Source organism: Thamnophis sirtalis, unplaced genomic scaffold (assembly GCF_051295495.1).
Source record: "Thamnophis sirtalis isolate CommonGarterSnake01/CBP01778 unplaced genomic scaffold, rThaSir2_p1.2 scaffold_6, whole genome shotgun sequence".
NCBI classification, from domain to species: Eukaryota; Metazoa; Chordata; class Lepidosauria; order Squamata; family Natricidae; genus Thamnophis; species Thamnophis sirtalis.
The window spans coordinates 53,457,256-53,482,010 of record NW_028261386.1 but is presented as its reverse complement, the minus strand read 5'-3'; the positions used below and the strand labels follow the sequence as shown (position 1 = coordinate 53,482,010).

The 24,755-nt window shown below is 37.7% G+C and overlaps 1 protein-coding gene across 1 annotated transcript in view; it reads right to left on the bottom strand.

Annotated features, from left to right (window-relative positions):
- Nucleotides 1-24,755, bottom strand: part of ALK (ALK receptor tyrosine kinase) — a 659,766-nt gene that overhangs the window by 207,594 nt on the left and 427,417 nt on the right. The window contains exon 5 of the mRNA XM_087718714.1: nucleotides 17,203-17,330. Within this exon, the coding sequence (XP_087574840.1) occupies nucleotides 17,203-17,330 (128 nt within the window). The remainder of the gene's footprint in view (nucleotides 1-17,202; nucleotides 17,331-24,755) is intronic.

The following is a 24,755-nucleotide window of genomic DNA, read 5'->3' as shown; positions in this document are numbered from 1 at the left end:
CTCCAGGACAGCTTGGGTCTGAAAAGGACCGTCCAATTTCCTTCAGAATAGAGGAATTTCAGGAATAGCCTGAAAATCCGTCTTCTCACTGCTAAGCCCCACCTTCTTCCCATATTCTCCCATTTTTTTCTTTCCAATCAGATAACATGGGCATGATATCATTTTTCTAATATTGGGTCATGTTTGTTCTTGCTTATTGTGGGCAGTTAATTTTCCCAAGGGGACACATAGGAAACTAGGGCTGTAACCCTGCCTCTGATGCTGCACTGATGCCCCACTCTCTGCTGACAGCACCCCATCCCTTCCCCTAATGCCACCCAGTTGCCTCGCCTTGCTTCAATGCCCCACCTTTGACACTGCAGATGTCCCACCGTTGATGCTGAAGCTGCCAACACCGCAGTCTGAACTGGGACCATCTGCGGGCCACAAACTGGCCAGGTCTGTTCTTGCTGTCATCAACATGTATTTTATTTATAATGATGTTTTTCATTTATGTTTTCTGGAATTGTAACAAATAAAAATACCTGTGGTTTCAGTTCAAATTTTATTTTTAAGACCTTTTGATGTATTTCTTTTGAATACATCATTATGCAAATACATTATTTTGCATAATTACCACATTTGGTAAAAAGTTATGGCATTTCCAACATTTGTTGTTCAATGTTTTATCCGTCCTGGCAATGGTTGACAAAATCAGTTATTATGTACATTTGTAAACAGTTTGTAGCAATTTCCCCTTAAATTCTAACTTGGACTAAATTGTATTGATTTCCCCCACCCCATTATTCCTCCCATTGATTCATTCTAAGTAATTTTCTCAGATTTGCATCCATTATTGTACCATTTTTAATTTGTTTTGCCACTGGATCATATTTCAATAATTTAGAATTATGTCCTAATAAATGATATTGAGTTTCTATAAGCATTTAAAATTCTGTCATTTTTGCTCAAGGTCCTTCTAACTTTTTAAAAATTGCCTTTTATTTTTTTCAGTTACTTACAGATATATTTACCATGGTGAACTGCTTTCTTCATTCAGCAATTTCTGTTTTGTCTTTTAATTTGTTTTCTGAATCTAGATATGTCATGTTGGTATATGCAATTATTCCTCCTTCTCCTTGATTGTCCTTGGAGGGGGGAATTTGAAGGGGGGAAGGTGATGCTAATCATGAGATTGAAAGACACATTCTTGCTTTTACAAGATTCCAGTCCTTAAAGATGGTTTTATTCCTTGTTAATTGGTTGGAAAGAAGAATACCACTTTGGAAAGTTCATTCCCACATTCTATGGTTATTAAGTTTTGTTCATTTTGGATAGATTTTTTTTTTGTTTCTGAAGGGGATTTCATTCCCTCCTAATCTAATGTTTGATTATTCTAATGCACCAGAAAGATTTTTAACTTTTAGCAAGTCATCAACTATTATCTGCACGCTCCTTTGCTATGTATATGCTTGAAATATGTCAAGAAGTATTATGCAGATACTGTTAAGGGAGAAAAAAGTAATGCATATTGCCTTTGTTCAGATATAGGATATCAATTTTAGGACCAGCACTTAGCTCAGTTTTGTAGCATCTAGTTATTTGTCTTAGTCCAGTAGCAATTACAACTAGGACACTTTTTTCTCTAAGCCTTTTCATTGCTGAAAAAAGTAGAGGTTGTCTGCCTTAGCCATTTAAGACTGACAATTTGCAGCCAGAGGAAATAGAGCAATTCTGTCTCAATGGAAAATACTCTCAAATTCTCTTTAATCCACAGAAATCATATTAGACATCTGTATGGCTCTGGAATGTCAGAAATCAGTGGGAGAGTAAAATCACATCATTATCCATGTTCATATCAGCATCTGTATGTGCTGAGATAACAAACTGAGTGGTCCTTTATCTGCCTCTGGATATTTTGAGAAAGAGTAGTGAATTCTCCTTCCCTTTCAGTTGTATTCTGCTAACTGGATTGCTAGCAGGAAACTATCACCCAAATGATATCTGAGCTCCAACATGATCAAAATATATTTTCTATATTCATTATTATTAGAAATAGCAATTGTAACTGCCTTGGTTAAGATCTTCTATAACCATACTTTGGTATGTGTGAAAATAGAAGGACATACAACAAACTAAGTAAATGCAAAATGTATGTATTTTATTGCAATCATGCCTAATCGCATTTCAAGAATAGTTTTGCCTCAAAACACATTGGACTTAACTTATAATAAAGCATATGTATATCATATTTTCTCCATATGTCACACTATGTAAAAGAGTAGCATGGATTAAAAAATAAATAAGTGTCAGAGACTGACAATACGTAGGAGATAGCACTTATGTTACCAATAGCATATTAATTAAAGTAGGGGTTGGGAAGTAATGAAATAGAATAAGTAGCAAAGTAGAAATATGATACCAACTCCATAACAACAACAGCAAGAGCTGTCATCACCACTATACTATTTCTAGTCAAACAAAAAAAACAAAACCCATTTTTGTGAAAGCACTTGGCAATGTGCTTGTTTTAATGTAAGCTACTAAATTCCAATGTGCCATTAAAGATTATATATACCATAGATAATATAGATAAAGTTATGTTGTTTGTAATCAAAATATAGCATTAATATTTTTTTTCAGAGTTCAATGTTTCACTAATAAAAGTACATGAATTTAATGCACATTTATTCGGGTTTTCAGTAGTTCCATATAAATCAATAATAGTTGTATATTGGTAATATGATTGAGTAATGAACTTGCATATTGTATTTATATTTATTTATCTACATAGTAAGATTGAGAAAATCACTGAAAGGTATCATAAATATCATAGGGGAGGATGGAAGAAGAAAGGGGTTACAGAAGTTAAGCATTTAAACTCCATTTTGGGGAACGAGACCAGAATGCAGGATTAATATTACTGGTATTTCTATCCTAACTTTCTTGATGCTTGTAAAATGAATTAGTTTATTTCATTAGCATTTCTGAAGCTGTTACAGAAATCCTCGCTTATAGGACCAGCTTTTCAGTGACCAATTGAAGTTGCAATGGTACATAAACATAAATTTATGATCAATTTACAATCATTTGCAATCTTTGCAGCATATCTTAGCTAAATGTTGACCATTACAATCAATACACTTATTTTGTGTCTGATTCATTTTTCTTTCTTTTCTTCCCTTGCAGATAGAAACGGGAGAGGAAAAGACGACAAGACAGTAAGCAGGCACACAATGGGAAACACACATCAAAAACAATGTGCTAGAGCCTGCAGCTGTGAATGCACCATACAAATAGCTCAATGTATTCCCCATTGTGTGACTGCTTACTCTTTTGTGATCTCTTTTTCTCCAATTTCTCTGCTAACATAACAGTTTTAGAAAACATTCCCTGTTTTCTGAGGCAAAAGTTGTGGGGAGGAGTAGTTTAGTTATTTTCTCTTTGTTCTGCACCTGAGGGAGTTTAGTCCCACATTACTCATTACAATCTAGTTTGCTCCCACCATTATAGGATCCCACTCAAATTTTCATTTCTTTACTATATTGTTTACTTTGCTCTGATATCTTAGAATTCTTCCAATGTAATTGGCCATCTGATAATCTCATTACTCCTCCTTTCCATTTGGCCTTTTAATTAATCACTTTCATGAACTGATTGTTTTTGTATTTATTTTTTTCATTTAATTAACTGAAATATAAACTATTCATTTGTATGGGTTCCCAGTCAGGTAACCACTGACTATGCAACTGTTGCTTGCAAATTGCTTTTCAGGTGTGACTATTTTGTTACTTTGGATCAGTTTAAATTTCTTCTTAAATAAATAATTGCCTGTCTGGAAACCTACTAACTTCTCAAATACTTTCCATATTTAAGCATTCCAGTGTTATTTGATTTTCATAATTCATTTTTATTTTGGTTAACTTTGCTTTCATTCTGTATTTGTTTTATTTTTAGTTCATTCTCAAATTCCCAAGCATGTTGATTTGATTTTATATCCCCCCCCTTTACTCTGTTTAGCTACCTTCATTATTTCCAGTCCACACTGCACATTTCTCATTTATTATCTAGGCGTGATTCTACTAAACAGTAATCAAAACAAGTTGCTATAAAATATGCAACTTAAGTATATACCCATATTTTTCTAGATGAAAATGATAATTTTTACACATTTTTCTTCAATATTTGTATTTGTTTCCCACTATATACACACTGTGTTTGTTGTGGTTATTGTTAAAGTATATAGAAATACAGAAATAGAATAGGAATAAAAAAAAGAATGTAAAATTTCTAATGTTCTACGTTATAGCTAATAATAATAATTTTTTTATCAGTTAACATAAATATTTTTCAATCTTTACCATATTTTCAAAATTCTAGCAGTACTATTTCCCAAAAATAAATGTGCACACTTAATAAAATTAGGACAGTCATGATAGACCATCCTAAAGAGCAAGATAAGGATAAGTTTCTCTTAAGAGCTTTAAAAAATATTTTAAAAGTATCACCCAAAGTACAATTCTACATTAAGGTACCTGGAGTCAGGGACAAATTAAGTCAAAAGCAGAATGTTGGGGGGGGTTGATTATCTAATGCGCTGCTTTTGTTCTATACTGAGACTAAGAACACTATCTTTTAATCAGTTTTGCTTTGATTTTGTTGAGTTTAGTTGGAAATCAAATAAAGTTTATCATGTTCTTAATCCACTGACTTTTGTCTGCTTGCCCTTTCTATTTGGCCAAATGTGAGGGGAAAAAAACTTTGTAGTAATGATGTCTGAAATAGATGGTAAACCAATCAGCAGTAAAGCTGAGGAGAAGAAAGCTGAACAATAGATACAAACCAGCACTAGAAATTCAAGGCAGATATGGGCCATGCTGGCTATGATTTCTGAAAAGTTTCAGCAATTTGTAGACAATACAAGAACAAATATCACAAACAATTAACAACTTGCTTATGGAAGATGGCTCTGTCAACTTCGAAACGGTTAAGGCCTGATCCAGCCATCTTTCTGTTTTTCAGCTTGCCACACAGTGTGGGAGGGAGGAATGTCAGGCCAGATGACAACAAACCATTTTGTGGGAACCAAAGTCATCCTGACAGATCCTAGCCAGAGACTGAGGGGAGTTGCCAAGGAGATGCCAGAACACTAAATTGGACAATGTGACCTCTGACCATGAGAGAGGGAATTATCTTTTATTTCATTATACTGAAATATTTAGAGCTGGTTTTATTTTCATTTATATTCATTTCAAATGAATAAAACACCTTTGAGAAAGCTGAAAGTCTCGGAGTGCTGAATTAGTTGGGTTCATTATTCAGAATCTTGACAGGCTTCTTCACATCTTAAACCAATGTATAACTAACTCCAAAACAATGTTTCAGAGTGTGCAATGACACACTTTAAAAAAAACCCTGTACCTGTGGTGTAAATTATACACTGGGCAAGCAAGAAATACAACAATGATAGAAAATGTAGGACAGCTACACAGAATAGAAGTCAAAGACAAAGACAGCCATATTGTATCATTGCTGCCATATGGCATTAGACATTAGAGAACATGAAAGACATATTAGTATAGCTATGTAGAAGAAAATGTTTAGCCATTTCAAATAAGTGAACTAAAGGCCAAGAAGGAACGTGATGGCTCAGTAGTTAAGATGCTGAGCTTGTCAATCAGAAGGTCAGCAGTTCGAATCCCTAGCACTGCATAACAGAGTGAGTTCCCATTACTTGTCCCAGCTTCTGCCAACCTAGAAGTTCAAAAGCACATAAAAATGCAAGTAGAAAAATAAGAACAACCTTTGTTGGGAAGGTAACAGTGTTCCGTGTGCCTTTGGTGTTTAGTCATGCTAGCCACCTGAGCACAGAGATGTCTTCGGACAGTGCTGGCTCTTCGGCTTTGAACCGGAGGTGAACACTGCCCCCTAGAGTCGGGAACAACTAGCACATATGTGTGAAGGGAACCTTTACCTTTAAAGTCCAAGAGTGCATGATTCAAAGACAAGCAAAACTCTAGAGGACAAGATTGCCAGCTCCAAATTATTTGGGGAATCAAGTCATCTAGTTAATGCTTTGACTTATGGACACCATGCCAAATAATGAACATAACAGTTCTTTAAATATATGGAAACAAAATCAGGAGCAGAGTCTCTGGTATACCATCTGATATGAGGAGGTTAGTCCTACATTTCTAGATGGCCTCATCCTATCTCTTGTACCATCCATGCCTAATTCGGAATTATGTCTACTCTCAGTGAAGCAATTAACTGCTACTGATAATTCAAAGAAAGGTCAGTATCATTATGAAGGCAAAATAAACCCAACCAAGGAAAGTAATTTGACTTGAGCTTAATATCTTCTGAAATTAGTAAAATTTGTCATGTTCTGTTATGGAACTCAATTTATCTAGTCAAGCATTTTGCTAATGAAGTCTTACTCCGAGGTTATATTTCATTATATTTTCATCCAAGGAACATGTGGGAAAATGAGAGGTCCATCTCTTACATATACAAATCATGTTACAAAACAGCAACTTGGATCAAATAGGAACATGAGGGTACGTCTACATTAATAAAATAGTATATACACTAGGGTTAGGGAATTCGATCTAGACCAGGAATTAAAGTCAATCTCCCCCTATAAGAATGGGGAGACTGAAGACTGAAGGAAGAACGAGACCTCCCTCTACTAAATCCCCCATTCCCAGATGTCATTAATTTCATCCGACCAATTAAGATCAAGGCAAGGTTTAAGGGCAAGACTTGAGGGAAGGACAAAACTGAATTTATAAAGTGCATTTAAATTTGCAAGAGAAACACAAACAGAAAACTGTTGACATAAACAACAGTTTCTGCATGGCAGAATATAAAGGATCTTAAAGATGACCTTAGAGAAGAATGAAAGGAGGGACTTGAGAATTACTCAGTCCCAAGAAAGAGGGAAGCATGAGAGAGAAACTCAAAATAGCCCTGCCTTGATTTTATTTAGGGTAATGTGTGACAGAGAGAAACTGGGACAGATTCAGTTAGGTATAAACAATGCAGTCCTGAATGAATGGAACTTTGCTGCAAAGAGATGCATGTGAATTCAGTGATAGAAAGCTGCAAGAGAAACCATTTCACAAAACCATTTCTCCTCTCAATGCTAAAAGAACCACAGTTCCCCTCCAGCTGTAAGAACAAGTATTGGATTCAGCCTAGAACTGAATTCACTATTCCCAAATAGGAATACTAAAATTTGTTGGACTCACCTTTCATATGAGCAGACATTCAGAATTGTGTTGTAATTTCAGTCCCAGGATAGTATCAAGTTGAGACTAATATTTCCAGAATCTTTTTTTTTTAATTATGAAACCAGACTACAATCTACCTCCACATTGGCTGATTTGCACAATTCTCTCATTAATGTGAATCTGCATTTGGGATTTGAAATAGCCTTTTTCTCAGTGAAGAATCGTTCTCTATCAATTCAGTAGATCCACACAGTTAAAATGCCATTGAAACTAATTGGCTGCAATTAATGGTAATAAAAATAAATTTGAAGATGAAAAAGAAGATAAGGGACTTTATCTTTTCCTTACTGAATCAAAAGCCTTTCAATTAGGATAGGCTTAAATTTAAGGGCAAGGACAAATTGAAAATCATATGCAATCATTAAAAAATAGCTCTGACCACTTTCAGTTTCCAAGTGAGGCAATATAGCAATAGAAAAATATATTTTAGTATCTACTACATACTGTAGGCCATTGATGTTTTGAGTTTCAACAGCACTGAATTTTAATCTGTACAATATAAGAACGACTAATTATCACCTCCATGAAAAAAAACACAGATAGTCTCTTAGATGGCTTTTTTTGCCATCAGGAATTAACAAGCCTCTCCTCCAACAAAATGTACCTTTGGGGGGCCACATTTATGTCTTCATAATGGTACATGTCTAGATCTAAAAAAGTAGATAATTTTTTGACTGAGAGTTAACTGGTCCTGAGCTTAAGGCTGCAATGTAAGGTTTATGTACAGATAGTCAACTTACAACAGTTTATTTAGTGACTGTTTAAAGTTACAATGGCACTGAAAAAGTGGTTTATGATCATTTTTCACACTTATGAGTGTTACAACATCCCTATGGTCACATGATCAAAAGTCAGGTGCTTGGTAACTGGTTCATATTTATGACGGTTGCAGTGTCCTGAGGTCATGTGATCTCCTTTTGTGACCTTCTGACAAATAAAGTCAATGAGGAAGCCAGATTCATTTAACAGCTGTGTTACTAGGTTACTATTTAATGCCACCAACAATGCTGCTATCCTTCAAAAATACCTTGACTATATGTTAGAATGGTCAAACAATTGGCAACTTCAAATCTCAGTCAACAAATGCTCTGTCTTACACACTGGCAAAAAAAATCAGAATACAAAATACAAGCTGGGAGGACACAACCTTGTAGACGACGCTCACTCTGTCAAGGACCTTTGAGTACTCATATCTAATGATCTAAGTGCCAGATCCCACTGTAATAACATTGCCAAAAGGGCATTAAGAGTGGTTAACCTAATCTTGCATAGCTTCTTCTCTGGTAATATTGTATTGCTAACCAGAGCATACAAAACATTTGCTGGACCAACTCTTGAATACAGCACATCTGTCTGGAACCCACACTGCATATCGGACATTAGTACAATTGGGCCAGTCCATAGATATTTCATGAGAAGAGTCCTCTGCTCTTCTGCTCGCAACAGAATACCTTATACCAGACTTGAAATTTTGGGCTTAGACAATTTAGAACTACGCTACCTTTGGTCTGACCTAAGCGTAGTACATAAAATTATCTTCTACAATGTCCTACCTGTCAATGGCTACTTCAGCTTCAACCACAACAATACACGAGCGCACAATACCCTTGAAAAGCATTCGGAGACTGCAGCTAGTCCAGAATGCGGCCGCATGAGCGATATTGGGTGTACCGAGGTACACCCACATTACACCTGTCCTCCGCGAGCTGCACTGGCTACCAATTGGTCTCCGGATGCAATTCAAGGTGTTGGTTATTACCTTTAAAGCCCTACAAGGCTTAGGGCCAGCGTACCTGCGAGACCGCCTACTGCCACATATCTCCCAGCAGCTGGTAAGATCCCACAGATTGGGCCTCCTTCGGATGCCCTCAGCCAGACAATGTCGGCTGGCGGGCCTCCGAAGGACAGCCTTCTCTGTGGCTGCTCCGACCCTTTGGAATGAGCTACCCCCAGAGATCCAGACCTTGCCCACTCTCATGGCCTTCAGGAAAGCTGTTAAAACCTGGCTATTCTGGTGGGCCTGGGGCTGTTGACCTCATTGTTGAGGTCCAGCCCCGATTGAATGAATGCATGTGTTGTGATTTTAAATCTGTCCTTTTCTTAAAAAAAATTCTTTCTCTTCTTCTTTTTTGTAAGCCGCCCGGAGTCCTTCGGGATTGTGCGGCATATAAATTTTAATAATAAATAAATAATAAATATAAATAGATACAAACTGAAGGTAAACCACTCCAAACTCGATTGCAGAAAATATGACTTCAGCAACAGAGTGGTCAGTGCCTGGAATGCACTTCCTGACTTTGTGGTTTCTTCCCCAAACCCCCAAAACTTTAACCTTAGACTGTCTACTGTAGACCTCAACGCATTCCTAAGAGGTCTTTAGGGAGCATGCATAAGCGCAGCAACATGCCTACCGTCTCTGTCCTAATGTTCCTTTTTATTCGTATTCATTTCATATATTCAAAATCATGTTTATACTTATATGTTATCTAATACAGTACATGCTTGATGAAATAACTAAAAATAAATAAATAAATAAATAAATAAATAAATAAATAAATAAATAAATAAATAAATAAATTGCAATGATTCACTTAACTGTAGTAAGAAACTTCGTAAAATGGATCAAAATTGACCTAACAATTGTCTTGCTTGCTTAGCAACAGAACATCTGGGCTCCACTGTGGTCGTATTATTTTACATTGATAATAAAATTTCCATTAGGCATGGAATTTTATGAATTAAAAATTCTGTTTCATACAGTTATCACCTGTAAGAAAGACTCATGTGATAATATTTCACGTGACTTTTTCTGACACAATGCTCTACTTTTGGTTGTCCTTATCTAAATCTTCATAAAGCATTTTTACTTGAAATGCTACAGATACTTCCCATTTTTCTAAACTGGTGTCCTTCAAATGGGATATTTTTTTCTGGGGGATAGCAGGTTGTAAAAATTGGCTAAAGTTCCCAGCCTGGCTGCTGTGTTACTTGCCTTTAAGTACTTGCCTGAGCTATAATCGTTTTAGCTAAGGTGCTCCCCATGCCATGACATACTATGGGGAAATCATGCTGCAATGTGTGGAGTGTGAATCGATGACTGCTAGGTAATAGGCTTCTCGGTGCTATCTCTTCAAATGCTAGCCTAAAAGCTAGAAATGGCTTTGGTTGCTTGCAGCTACTTAAAAAAAGCAGAATTACATTTAAGAGCATTGCTGTCAAAGGACTTCAGTGTTAACTCTATAAAGTAGCATTTCCACAATACAGCCTTCCAGCAACATTTGTAAAACTTATGAAGCTAAGAGTTTCCTTTCCTCTCAATCTCTTCCTCACAACTGTCCTAAAATGCCTCTGTGTGGAAGCAGAAAAGGCTTTGAATTGCCCTCTGTCCTACTCTGCCTCAGTAACAAGGCCAAGGATGGGACAAGTTAAAGAAAAGTGCTTGGTAGGTTCCCCTGGATTCATCTGCCCTCCTACTGAACATTGCCGGCTAGCACAAATAATTCCAACCAATTCCTCTTAAGATGGGATAGAACTGAAAAGGGAGGTGTGTTTTGACAGCTGACCAGAAAAGAACACTTAATCACTGCTTTTATGTGTTTTGTACCAGTGTACTCAGGCTCCCTTTGAAGACACTCAAACAAAACATGTTGAAGATACTCTTGGACTGTGTATTGTATTTATGACTGGTAGTCAGTTTTCCCCCCTGCCACATTCCTGCCTTCCAAATTTTCCTACCAGGGCTACCCAGGCTTGAGATCCCAGGAAATTCCTCCTGCCTTATCTAAAATATCTGTCTAGGAGAGCTTATTTTTTTCTCCCCCCACTGTTTCCTTTCCCTGTGCCAGTTAATATATATAAGGTGAAATTCAGTTGCACCAGGTCTTTTTCAAACTGTAGCCAGGCTTTTAAGACTGTAAAGGAGATTACATTTAAATCTATGATATGAAAAAAGGTAGATCAAACATACCCACATTCTTTCTTCTTTTTCCTTTCCAGTTCCTTAATATTTGTTTTTGTCTGAAGTAAAGAGATATAAATTCCTTCTCTCCCTGTGACCTCTATAAGGATTACTTTTAACAAGGATTATTTTCCATTTTTAAAGGCAACACTTATTTATCTATTTTGAATCCAGGATTATTTACTCCTGTTGGAATAAATCAGCACAAGCTAAATGGGTAAAAGAAGCCATGGTGGCGCAGTGGTTAGAATGCAGCATTGCAGGCTAATTCTGCTGTCTGCCAGCAGTTCAATCCTGATCAACTCTTTGGACAAAAATACATACATGGTTGGAAAAAAATGTTAGGACAGCATATAGATTATAAACCAGAATTATTTTTGTTAGGCATAATACCAGAAAAATATGATAAAAAGGTAAAGTATATTTAATATTATCTGTTTTGATAGCAGCAAGAATTGTATTTAAGCAAAACTGGAAAAATGGAGGGGAACACCTGCTGTAGAAGAAATAATTAAAAAAAAATTAGACTCTACAGAAATGGACAGCCTAACAATAAAGGAAAGGAAAGGAAGACAAAGAATATTTTCAAATTTGGAATTTATTTTATCTATGGTTGGATAAATGAAGAAGTATAAATTAGGAGTTTAATATTGCTATGACAGACAATACACTGTCCACCAAGCACTTATTGTATACAAAGAGAAAATATATAAATAACATAAATTATTAAAATAAATTTTAAAAAATACTGACCAACTCAAGGTTGACTCAGCCTTTCATTCTTCTGAGGTCAGTAAAATGAGACCCAGATCTTGGGGGAAATATGCTGACTCTGTAGACCTCTTATAGAGGGCTGTAAAGCACTATGAAGCGGTATATAAGTCTAAGACCTATTGCCATTGCTAAAATTGACCAGATGGGAGAAGCCAGTCCATTCTGCTTTGAATGGCCAGTAAGAGTTAAGGCAGAGTTAAAGGTCCACACTTTAAATAGCTCATCACCAACAGGGATGATCAAGCACCATAAATTACTTGCATAACAAGATTTGTGGCGCAAAATGAGAAAAGCAACTTCTCTTAAACTGGAATGGCTAAATGTATCTGCCTTTCCGGGGAGTTGTAAATGACATTCAAGTAATATTGCTAACTATACTATAAGGAATATATCCCATAGAACCCTTAAGTATAGTTAGGTAAAGCTTCCCCTTGCACATATTTGCTAGTCATTCCCAACTCTAGGAATGGTGCTCATTTCCATTTCAAAGCCAAAGAGCCAGCACTGTCCGAAGACGTCTCTGTGGTTATGTGGCCAGCATGACTAAATGCCGAAGGTGCACAGAGCGTTGTTACCTTCCCACTGAAAGTGGTTCCTATTTTTCTACTTGCATTTTTACATACTTTCAAACTGCTAGCTTGGCGGAAGCTGGGACAAGTAACGGGAGCTCACTCACTAGGGATTCAAACTGCCGAACTGCCGACCTTTCTGATCGACAAGCTCAACATCTTAGCCACTGAGCTGGCGTGTCCCTAAGTATAGCTAGGAAGGTATTTTCATGCCTCAGTGGCAGTGACAGGAACCATCAGAAAAGGAGAAAAAGATGATTTCCTTCAAATATATGCCATATAAGTGCCACATACATTTTACAGATATGCCTTTTCTCCTACTCCTAGTCTCACTTTAGGCATGAAAGCTGGCTGGGTGACCTTGGACTAGTTGCTGTTTGTCAGTCCAACCCATCTCGCAGATTGTTGTTGTGGGGAAAATAGGAGGAAGAAGGAACATTCGGTTTGCTCACTGCTTTGGGTTATAAAAATAATAAAGGTGGGGTAAAAAAGAAACTCATCTAAAAAACTATTCAAAGAAAAGATGCCCCCCTCCGCTTGCCATGTTCAATTGTCTGGGGTTGAAGAAAATCAGTTACTTTTCATTTAGCTGGTTACTACTAAGCACTTTATTTTAATTGGAATTGGAGTGTTTGAGGGAGAATACAATGTTTCAGAAAATTACTCAAAATGAAAGAAAGTATTTCTTTGAAAACCATTACGTGCAATTAATAAGTCAATACATTTCTCAGGAAATGAACTCAGCTTTTATTATTAGAAATTGCCATCAATTACTAAATATTGCTGTACAAATTACTATAGTTGTGAATGAACAAATTAAAATTATTGGCTGGATATGAATAAAACCAGTTATGGATTTAAGTGGTAGAAAAATGGTTAATAAATTCTTTGTCCTGGGGTCGCTTATTAGTGAGAAATTTGCTATTTGGTGATGCATTTCCTTCTACCAGAACATTGCTTTCATGTGGAAAAGGATGAAAACATATTTTTATATAGAAAAAAAAAGAGAGCAGTTAATGAATTAAAACAAAAGGCAGCTACGAGTTCTTGGAATTTGGACCCATCTTGTCCTTTTTCATTCTGTTTGTTAAACACTCTTGCATGCCTGAAAATTTATACTGAAAAGACAGATGTCCTTTAGTTTTGGTGATAACAAGAACATATTTAGTCCTGGTGATTATAAAGACATATTTCCTTTGGCAGCAATGCAATTCTTTGACACTGCCTTCTTCACATTTGTCATTTTATTCTTCTGGGGTATTTTATTGATTTCTCCCTCTAGCCTACAGATAATGGAATTTCCTGGTTGTCTCCTATTCGAATACTGACCATCTCCAACCCTGTTTAGCCTTTGCAAGCTTAGCCAAGGTTGGCTTCATACTGCCACCTACTGTGAATTGATTACACTCCATAGTTATTTAATTAAAATGTGGCAGGTCGGAGTTCTAGTGTCGTTGGAAGGAGGATTCAGCAGAAACTTTATATTGGAGAAAAGCAAAACGTTCCATTTCATACCCATTTTTCTCAGCAGCTGAAAGACCCACCGGAACATAAGAACGCAGAAATGCAATTATTCCGGGCATGAAATACACATATAATTCAACAAACATCTCACTTTAATCTCTAAACATCAAACAGAGTCTGTTTCTTATTTGCTATGTATATCAACACTGGAGGCCCATAGCAAATCAATGGTCCCCCTGGATCACACAATATTGGCTTTTATCTGAACCCCACTCCATATTTCTGAAATATTCTGATGCAGATCCTGCCCCCTTTCCCCATTAATGAAGGCAATATGTTTTGTTTGCCATTCAGGACAATGTATTTTTTGTCCCAGCAAGACACTGTGCCAACACTGCAGAATGTAAGTTACACTGAAATTCCCTAGTGAGGAAAGATTTGGTTCAACAGAAGAGAAGATTAGATTTATGTCTGTAATGATAATTCATAAGCAAAAGTTCAGAACAGTTTTAAAAGGGATTTTATGGACTTCTGATCAACCTGACAAAAAGCCATTAGATCACAGTAAATTCCTGTGAGAGACTAGCTCGGCTCAGAAATAATCACATTTCCATCTTTATTCTTTTCAAGACAGGATTGTCAGTAGAATGTAACAGTGTATGCTCCCAAATTAAGATTATATTGAATGGAACCTTTTGGGAGACCTTTATTTACGTGTTATTCATTTGCTCAGGGATTTTACATGTACATTTCTCTCTTAGCTGCTTTGCTGCAATAGCTTTTAGGTAACTCACTGTTCCTACATTAATCTGTAGATTTAATATCATTTTTACTGCACTGATTCATTTATAGGACTATATGAGAAAACCATGGTTTGCCTCAATGTGGTTCGATAAAGGAAATTGTCACTATTTGCATTGTTGATGCTCAGAGATGATGCAATTGGCCACAACAAGAGATTTGGTGAAACTTCACAGGGATCTTCTGACATTAGCCAAAAAATGGTGTCTATGCACGCAACTTCATTTTACTCTTTGTAGCAGGAATTTTTTGTGAAAGAACTTTGAAGGGGCTTAATTAAAACTAATTGTCCTTTAATAGCTTAATTGCTTTAGTCTTTATTTAGTTTATCTATGAGAGCATTGGAGATAGCTCTCTGGATGAAGACTTGTTTCCAATGAACAGGCTTAAAAACCATGTCATAGCATACTATAGATTTTCCTCTCCTGTCCCCCCTCCCATCCCCTTCTCTTCCCTCCCTTCCCTCTCCTCTCCTCTCCCCTCCCTTCTCCTTGGTGAGCGAAAATATGAACAACTAAATTCAATAATGCACATACCTAGACCAGCTTTTTTTCAATCTTAGCAACTTCAAGACATTTAGACTTCAATTTTCATTCTCATGCTGGCTGAGGAATTCTGGGAGTTGAAGTCCACATATCTTAAAGTTACCAAGGTTGAGACACAGTGCTCCAGATATTTTCATAAAAGCTTTCCAAAATTGAGGCACCATAATTAAATTGTTATGAAGCCTGACCTCATCATGTTTATTTTGGCACCAGAATGGTTGTGTGACTCTATGTCACGAGTGGAGAAATGACAATATAGAATGGGAAAAGAATTCTGTGGTAAATAGTTGAAATAATGTAAGATTGAGGAACCTTCAAAAGAAAGAGAAGAGCTCAGGGTTTTAACTCAAGATGGCATCCTGATGATAAAGTGCCATTGCAACTAGAAGCATGTTGTTGCAACCAATTACAATATACCCCAGTAATAACCTTGAGTAAGCAATGCTATTTTGAAGGCAGTCATGAGGAGAGGAAAAATATAACTTCTAGCTGGGTTAAAGCCATGCTCACTGCTAGAACAATACAATACAAAATATTTGAGATCTGGAAAACAGAAACAAGAATGAAAGAGGGCATATCTAATAGGTATCAGCATAGGGAAGATATTGGGCAATGCCACTGGAAGCTCTTGAAACTTACGAGTTCTTATTTGCTTTTCATTTTCACTTCCTCTCTCCTCAATTTTTGTCTTGTGTGGCATAAAGAGAGGATTTTATCCCTCTACTTCCAGAAGTATATCTCTCTATCTTTAGATTTCGAGAGTTGCCTAATCTAAATCAGCCCAAATCAACTTGATCAAATCAAAAGGATTTAGAGGAGTTGGAGAGGAAAAGGCTTGATCTCTGGATATGCTATAAAAGTAGAGGAGTCAAGGAAATAACAGGGTCAGAGAAGACCTCTTCCCTTTCACAATTATCATCACCAAGTGATATAACTTGAGGTTTACAGACGCTTGCAAACCCTGAACTGTTGTACATATAGACAAAACTTTAGTCTATAGTTAGTTATTAGATTGAATTCTCTGCTAATATGTTTTGTAATTTTGAATCTGAGCTTTTCACCATCTTGTACCCTCCAGATGATTCAAACATAAATAGTAACAAGTATAGCCATGTTGGGCTGGGGAATGTAGATGTTAAAACACCTCTTGAGAATACAAAAGGGGAAAATTGTCTTAACTATACTCTGTCAACATGGATTGGGGGAGTCTTGGATTTAAAGCCGATCACTACAGGAATTCTTCAAATCCTCAAAGAAAATACAGACATAAAACATGGTTGCTTAACAAGATCCAGTGCGGTCTTGCATATAACAAAAGAATCCCATGTCAAAAATATTTATATGCCGAGGTTGGGAACTTTAAAGTCTTCATGACAGAACTAAAAAGTTTAGTATTAGAAGAGTATAGATGGGGGGTATTTCAGAAACTTGAAGAAGCAAGACAGTAACATTTTATTATTCACAGTTACAACATCTATATCAGCATGGGGGAGGACATGGTTTATTTCTGTTATTTCTATTTTGCTTTTCAACAATGATTTATAACAAGGTATATTACCATACAATCATAAAGCACACTGCATATAAATAAAACAAGAACAAAACAAAGTGGCTCGAGTAACAATACTATTCCAAACTCTCCAGTTATAATGTTAAGTACTGGGCTTTATATTTAGGACAAAGGCACTGGGGAAAAAAATCTCAGTAATTTCTAAAGCCAAAATTCTATACCATAAAGAAATATCTCCTTTTCCAGTAATATCAAATAAGCCAAAATACCTCAATGTAGAAGAGAAGAAAAAAAGATTCATATTTACCTTTGCTGCAATTCTTCATTGCAAATGAATCAACAGCAGCTACACTCCTGTTTCCATTAGCAGTATACTCCAAGGAGATCCGAAAAGGTTTTTCTAGATATCCAACCCTTTGTTGAAGAAGCACCCATCTGTTTTCATGACACAACAAGAAGAAAGAAGACAGGGCAAACATGGTAAGGAAATGTATAGTGGGAAAAGCATATTTGCAGAAGTAGCTGTTCCCCAGCTGCCCAATCACATACTCCATCAAGGTCTCATTTCTACTGAATTCCCTTAAAAAAGAACCCTAGTTTCTTTGAGGCTTTTTGTAAGAGAGAAAAACAGAATAAAGTTTTGTGAGTACTTGAGAGATTACCAAGAATGGATTCTACCAGCTACTGACACTTTTATCACAAGGTCTATCACACTACTATAATTCAAAATATCTTGCAGGCTTCGTTTTGCACCTTAAAATCAGCAGAACTTTGTCTGTCTGTCTGCAGCTTCCTCATGAATGGAACTATGAACTGTAGAACACCGGAGAATGCTTGAAATTTCTCTTGCACTACTCACTAGGATTTGAGCAACAAACAAATTTTATAAGTCATGCTTGGTCGCAGAGTCAGTCAGATGTTTAGACAGGATCTGGCATTTTTGCCTATTAAGTCCTTCCCAAAGACTGTGATAGGCAGATGTTGTTTAATTATATTAAATATAATTTTGCAGGATGTAGGCTGTCCCAAGTAAGCTGCCTTTTGCCCTTGACCAACAGTAAATTTGTCAATGCCAATTGTGCCCAAACATTTTGGGATTACAGCCAAGTTTCCTATTATTATTGATACTATCTTTGCTTTCTTTTGCGACATTTTTTCTACTTCCATATGCAGGTCTTTGCATTTTCTTTCTCTTCTATTTATTGTCCCCAGGTATTGCAATGCTCACTAGCCATACTTTTTTTGTTTTTCTTACCAACAACTGTTAAACAAGAGGCATTATGTGTCAGATGCTTGTCTGTTTGAATTCTAAAGTCCCAGAGCAGTTTACCTTCTTCATTTTCTACCACTTTGTTTCATGGTCCCATGAGTAATTCCCAACCTTACACCTCTATAGTGTTTTTCTCACTCAGACAAATAGCCTCTTATTCCAACCACTGCTATTATCTTTAAAATTAAAATTATGGTAGCCATTGCAGGTCAAGCTTATAAACCTGAAGAACAAGATCCATGAACAAAGTAATAATAATGTAAGCTACATACACCAGAGAAAAAGTTCATCTATTAGTTTCAGTGAAATAAGATAAACATCGGCATGTTCAACAAACTGGTGGAAGTCACTATTATTTTTCTTCATGTCTGTATTTCCAGAGCACAGTGGCCTATTCAGCTGCTATCCCACAGTATCCACTTGTATGCTGTCAATGCATAATCATGAGTATCTGGCCAAATGGAAAGAAACAGTTCTTGAAAGATTTCCAGCAATCACAAGTGTCACTAAATGGATGTAATGTCTTTCATTTCTTCCCATTTTTTACTCCCCCTTTTAAAAAATGCTATGATGAGTTAATCAGTTTGATGCATAACAGACTATATAGATACATGGGTTTGAAAAGCAAAACGAGCAATAAGAGAGAATTCCTAGACTAACTCTATTTTATGGGGCCACTAAGACTTTCTGTGCTAGCAGTGGGAAGAGAGAGTTAATGCTCCATTAATCTTTTCTTTCTCTTTCTTCTCTTTTGAGGAAGTTTATTTCACTCAACCTAATTCTAGTACTAAGAAATTATAGGACTAAAACCTAACTCTTCTTTATTAATTACATATATAATGAAGGGCAGGAGATTTTCTTAGTGAGAAAATTTAGAAAGGTTTGGACCACAGAGAGAAAAAAATATGAATAATTAAAAACAGAAGTAGCACAATGGTTCTCTCTATAGTTACTATCCAGAGATAACTACTACACTGCTTCTGTTTCTAATTTTGTCATTTTTGGCTCCAATATTGGCAGAGTTGTCACCATCCATAAAGGGAGACACAGTGCCATAATCAACTTCTTTTCTGCTTCAGTGCCTTGAATATGCTTCTTCCAAGTTCACGGTTTACAGAATTCCAGAACTACAACCCAGCATCTGCTTTGCTTAGCATTTTGCTCTATTTGGCAATATGCAGGCTGGAGAGTTACTTAAGAATCAATGAGAGACAACTGAAAGTAGAAAGTTCTGGAGTTGTTTTTCCCTTCCTCCCAGGATCTATTCTTTGAGATCATTACTTTTGTTGCATGGATTCCTTTGGGTCACCAAATTGAGAAAACTTCATAAAAACAAATAATAAGTTTTCTTGCTTGAGTTATTGCAGTTGCTCATCTGTAAACAACAAAACAATAAAAAGCAGGGCTAGAAAAATTTGCAGAATAACTCCAGCTGTAATATTAATGCATTGCTTTCCCTTGTTTCTTTTCAAGCAATCAGAATAAGGCACCTGTCATTTCAATAACATAGTAATAAATATTACTACTACTTTACAGAAAAGGTTGAAACTGTGTTTTTAAAGGCTAGCTTAGACTCTCTCTCTCTCTCTCTCCCCCCCTCCCTCCCTCCCTCCGCCCTCTCTCTTTCTCTCTGTAAATTAAAAGATATATGAGGCCAATGCTTATCCTTGTAATAATCTACTGCATGTTTTCTCAAAAAAATATTGATGAAGTGCTTTATTATAAATGCAGAAAAATCTGCTTTTTTGGTTAGAATACTGCTCAAATTAGTTGACGTTTGGATTGAAATGCTAAGCTTTTATTATTGTTGTTGTTAGTTTGTGATAATTGCTTTTATTGTTCTTTTTAGTCTTACTAGATGCAGGATCTACTTGTTTTGTTTGCTTAGTTTGCACAATGCATAAAACAACAAAGGAGTATATTTTGCATTTGGCTTGTTGCAGAGCCTGCTACTGATTAGGGTGGAGAAGAAGTGATTGGTCAAGACTGCCAAGCTGCAATCCATGCCTAAGGGAAGGCTAGACTCTAGAGCTCCCCATTCTACTCCAGCACCTTAACCACTATACGATACTGGTTCTGTTTATGGTTAATATTTTTTAATGTTTTCTCCTCAAGCTGATGCCTTCTAGTTGTACTGGACTTCATCTCACCTGATTCTGAATTAAAATGGGCCTGACTGGGTAAACTGCAGTCCAAAATACAAATGTCATTTATGAGTTCCATACAATTTTCCAAAACACTCAACCCATCATAAACAAATGCTAAAGATGCTCTGGAAAATAATATCAGGTATGTAGAGGAATTAAAGAAAGTACAAATTAATTTTTTTAAATGTGATTTTTAAAATATTTATAAATATTAACTAGGTGACTTTGAAAGGTGTTGAATCTGCAGTGAAAAATGAAAGCAGGGATCATGGCCATGCCTGTATCAAACTGGGAAAGGTGGTAATTTATATGAGGAAGAACTGTGGGAGATGTTTAAAAATCAGGATGGCAGGCACAATCATGTAGTTGAAGTCCTGGTCCTTTTCTACGTTTCACAGTTCAGTTGTGTGGTTCTAGAAGTTTTCTTGACTTTTTGACTCTCTCCCTATGGACTCCCTGGATTTATTTGCAATATCAAAATAATTTTGTTTTGTATATGATAATTGCAGCAACACATATATGGGCAGCAGTGGAAAGATATACATTTCCATAAATGAATACTGGATAGTGAAATTAATGAAACTAGCAGAGATAGCAAAATTGACTACTTTGATGAAAGCCCAAAGATAAATGTTTATTTGACTTTGTTTCTATATGGAGACCATATGTGGACTTCTTAATTGAGAAAGATAAAAATGTAGTTTCAGTTTTAGGGTTTGATAATTAGGTTTCTAATTTCAGTTCAGTTCAGTTCAGTTGCGTTTATTTATAGGCCGCCCTTTTCCCTGAGGGGACTCAGGGCGGCTAACAACTTATGGGAGGGGAAGACGTACAATGACATAAAAATACAGTATGTAGTTAAGATCAAACAACATTCATTCAACATTCGGGCGGGGGCAAACTATAGTCTTTACCCCCAGGCCTGGCGGGATAGCCAGATCTTGAGGGCTGTGCGGAAGGTCTGAAGGGTGGTGAGGGTACGAATCTCCACGGGGAGATCGTTCCAGAGGGTCGGAGCTGCTACAGAAAAGGCTCTCCTCCGCATAGTTGCCAGCCGGCACTGGCTGGCAGATGGCACTCGGAGGAGGCCTAATCTGTGGGATCTTATGGGTCGAGAGGAGGTAATTGGCAGAAGGCGGTCTCCCAAGTACGCAGATCCACTACCATGAAGGGCTTTATAGGTAGTGAGAAGCACCTTGAAGCGCACACGGAGGTCAACAGGTAGCCAGTGCAGCTCGCGGAGGATAGGTGTTATGTGGGCGAACCGAGGTGCACCCACGATCACTCGCGCGGCCGCATTCTGGACTAGCTGAAGCCGCCGGATGCTCTTCAAGGGCAGCCCCATGTATAGCACGTTGCAGTATTCCAGCCTAGAGGTCACGAGGGCGCGAGTGACTGTTGTGAGAGCCTCCCGATTCAGGTAGGGTCGCAACTGGCGCACCAGGCGAACCTGGGCAAATGCCCCCCTGGTCACAGCCGACAGGTGGTGATCAAAGGTCAGCTGTGGATCCAGGAGGACTCCCAAGTTGCGAACCCTGTCTGAGGGGTGTAAATTTTGACCCCCCAGCCTGAGCGTTGGAACACTAACCAAATTTTTGGGAGGGAAACACAACAGCCACTCGGTCTTTTCTGGGTTGAGTACAAGCTTGTTAGCCCGCATCCAGTCCCTAATGGCTTCAAGATCCCGGCTCATCACGTCCACCGCTTCATTGAGTTGGCACGGGGCGGACAGATACAGCTGCGTATCGTCCGCATATTGGTGGTATCTTATCCCGTGCCTCCGAATGATCTCGCCCAGCGGTTTCATGTAGATGTTAAATAGTACGGGGGACAGGACCGACCCCTGCGGCACCCCATATGATAGGGGCCTCGTGGTCGATCTCTGACCCCCGACCAACACCGACTGCGACCTGTCCGAGAGGTAGGAGGAGAACCACTGCAAAACAGTGCCTCCCACCCCCACCTCCCGCAGTCGTCGCAGAAGGATACCATGGTCGATGGTATCGAAAGCCGCCGAGAGGTCGAGGAGAACCAAGATGGAGGCATGGCCTCCATCCCTGGCTCTCCAGAGATCATCGGTCAATGCGACCAAAGCGGTTTCTGTGCTGTAACCAGGTCTGAAGCCGGACTGGAAGGGGTCCAGGTAATCGGCTTCCTCCAAGGACCGCTGGAGCTGGTAGGCCACCACCTTCTCAACAACCTTCCCAATAAAGGGGAGGTTGGAGACTGGACGGTAGTTGTTAAGTACGGCTGGATCCAAAGATGGTTTCTTCAGGAGGGGTCTCACCACCGCCGTTTTAAGTGCGGCGGGGAAGTGCCCCTCCTGAAGCAAGGCGGTAATAACCGCTTGGATCCAGCCCCGTGTCACCTCCCTGCTGTTAGCAACCAGCCAGGAGAGACACGGGTCCAGTACACAGGTGGAGGCACTCACAGCTCTCATGGCCTTGTCCACGTCCCCGGAAGTAACATCCTGAAACTCAACCCAGCGATGGTCAACCAAATCGTCCTCTCGTGCCTCGGCTGGTTCTGCAAAGGTGGAGTCCAAATCCGACCGAAACCGAGCAACTTTGTCCGCCAAGAACTGGGCATAATCTTCAGCCCTACCCTGCAAGGGGACCCCCGTATCCCTCTTATTTAAGAGGGAGCGGGTTATCCTAAACAGGGCGGCTGGACGAGATAATTTGATGATAATTTCTTATCATTATAAAATATTGCATTTATATAAAATATTGTGTGTATGTATATATGTATTCTATTACATGTTTGTATATAATATTACATATCTGTACTGAAGAAAGTTGGAAGTCATTTTTTTTGCATTTTGTTTTGTCACTTTTTAACTTCTTCCTTTTTTGATCCCTCTTCCCCTTTTTAAATCTTTTATAGTTTCCTTATTTGTATTTTCTTTCTTTGAAGCTTAATAAAGTTGGTTAAAAAAACCAAGAAAGGAAATAAACAAAGTAGGAAATAATTCCCAGTTTTACAAGGTGAGTGCCACTGTCTTTCTCTCTGTGGGTAAAAATAAGAATGTGATTTAAGGGTCAAAGTGACAGGAGCATCAGACTTATCCAAATATTACCTTTGGCTAAATCTCTTTAAAATCTGACAACAAAAGTATCTTGATTTGCCACCTGGAAATCCTAATAGAGAATTATTCTTTCAGAAGTAGGGACAGAGTTAGTTTTAGAGATGATTTATAGTGAAATCCTGGAGCATCTGTGTGTCATGCAAAACATCCTTTACCCTTTCCAAGACAGATGGATTTTAATTCCAGGTACATGGTGGCCCTCAACAATAATTTCTATTTCTTTGCCGCCACTAACCCCCTGGCTAAATATGTCAAGAGTTTTAGAAATTGTTTTTCCTGAGTTACTGGTGCAATAAACTTTACTTTTAAATTTTTTAGACACCCATAGTTTACCATTACTATATTAAACTTACAGAGGTAATACCAGGCAGGTATTTTATGCTGCTGAAATTCATGGCAGTAAAAGGCTCAGTGGGAGCCAGATTCATTTTTTTAAAAAAGGCAGAACATGTGCCTTCAGAAGCGACTGATCCTCACACAAAGAATATATGCTCTGAGGCCAATTTCTACAAAAGCAGATGCCCGCCTCTCTGACAAAGTCCCCAAAGAAAAAAATAAACCACTAATTGCCATGTTTTTCTATAGTTCTTTTGGAAGAAATGCCATAGAGTAAGGGCCTTGTGGAGTACACATTTTGTTCAGTCCCTGAGATGGGAGAATTGTTAAGATGCACTGCTTCAAGTTTCACAGAGAAAAGGTTATTCATGTGCCTTCTGTTTGTCTGTCTGTCTTTCTCTCTCACACACAGTTTTATCTTACAATTATGAAAACCTGATCACAGATTATTCCTCTAATATTTCTTTGCAAGTTTGAACCTTGGTTTATACCCATTCTTCACATAAATAGAAACCTAGCTGGTATTCCCAAATGCTTTCCTCAAAATCTTAATTCTCTGAAACTCTGCCAATATGAATCTGAAATTACAATATATTGTTGCAGTATTACAAGTTTTCCAGTGCCTTCCCATTTCTGCATCTCCTGCTGGAATGCTGCTGTATATTCTTAAAACTTTCCCAATAAATGTAGATGCTAATATTGTCAGGCACCTGCCTTTTGGCTATTTTGGGCTGTTCCTTTAAATATCACAAAACAGTTCACTGTATTCTCTTCATCTTTTAAAATATGGGTATTAAACTGGGGGATGACTAGTTTTGTCCACTTGTAGCCTAGTTTACTTATTTTTTTCTTATTTCTGTGGACAATATTGAATGATTGCAAATTCCTGCATATTTTTCCTGTCAACTTCCCCAAATACTGTTAGAAGCATCATCCATCACTGTGTTGCTTACTGGTAGACTGTGAATAAATGACCCAAACAAAATATGGCATCGTGTCAATAAATTAGTAGCAAAATT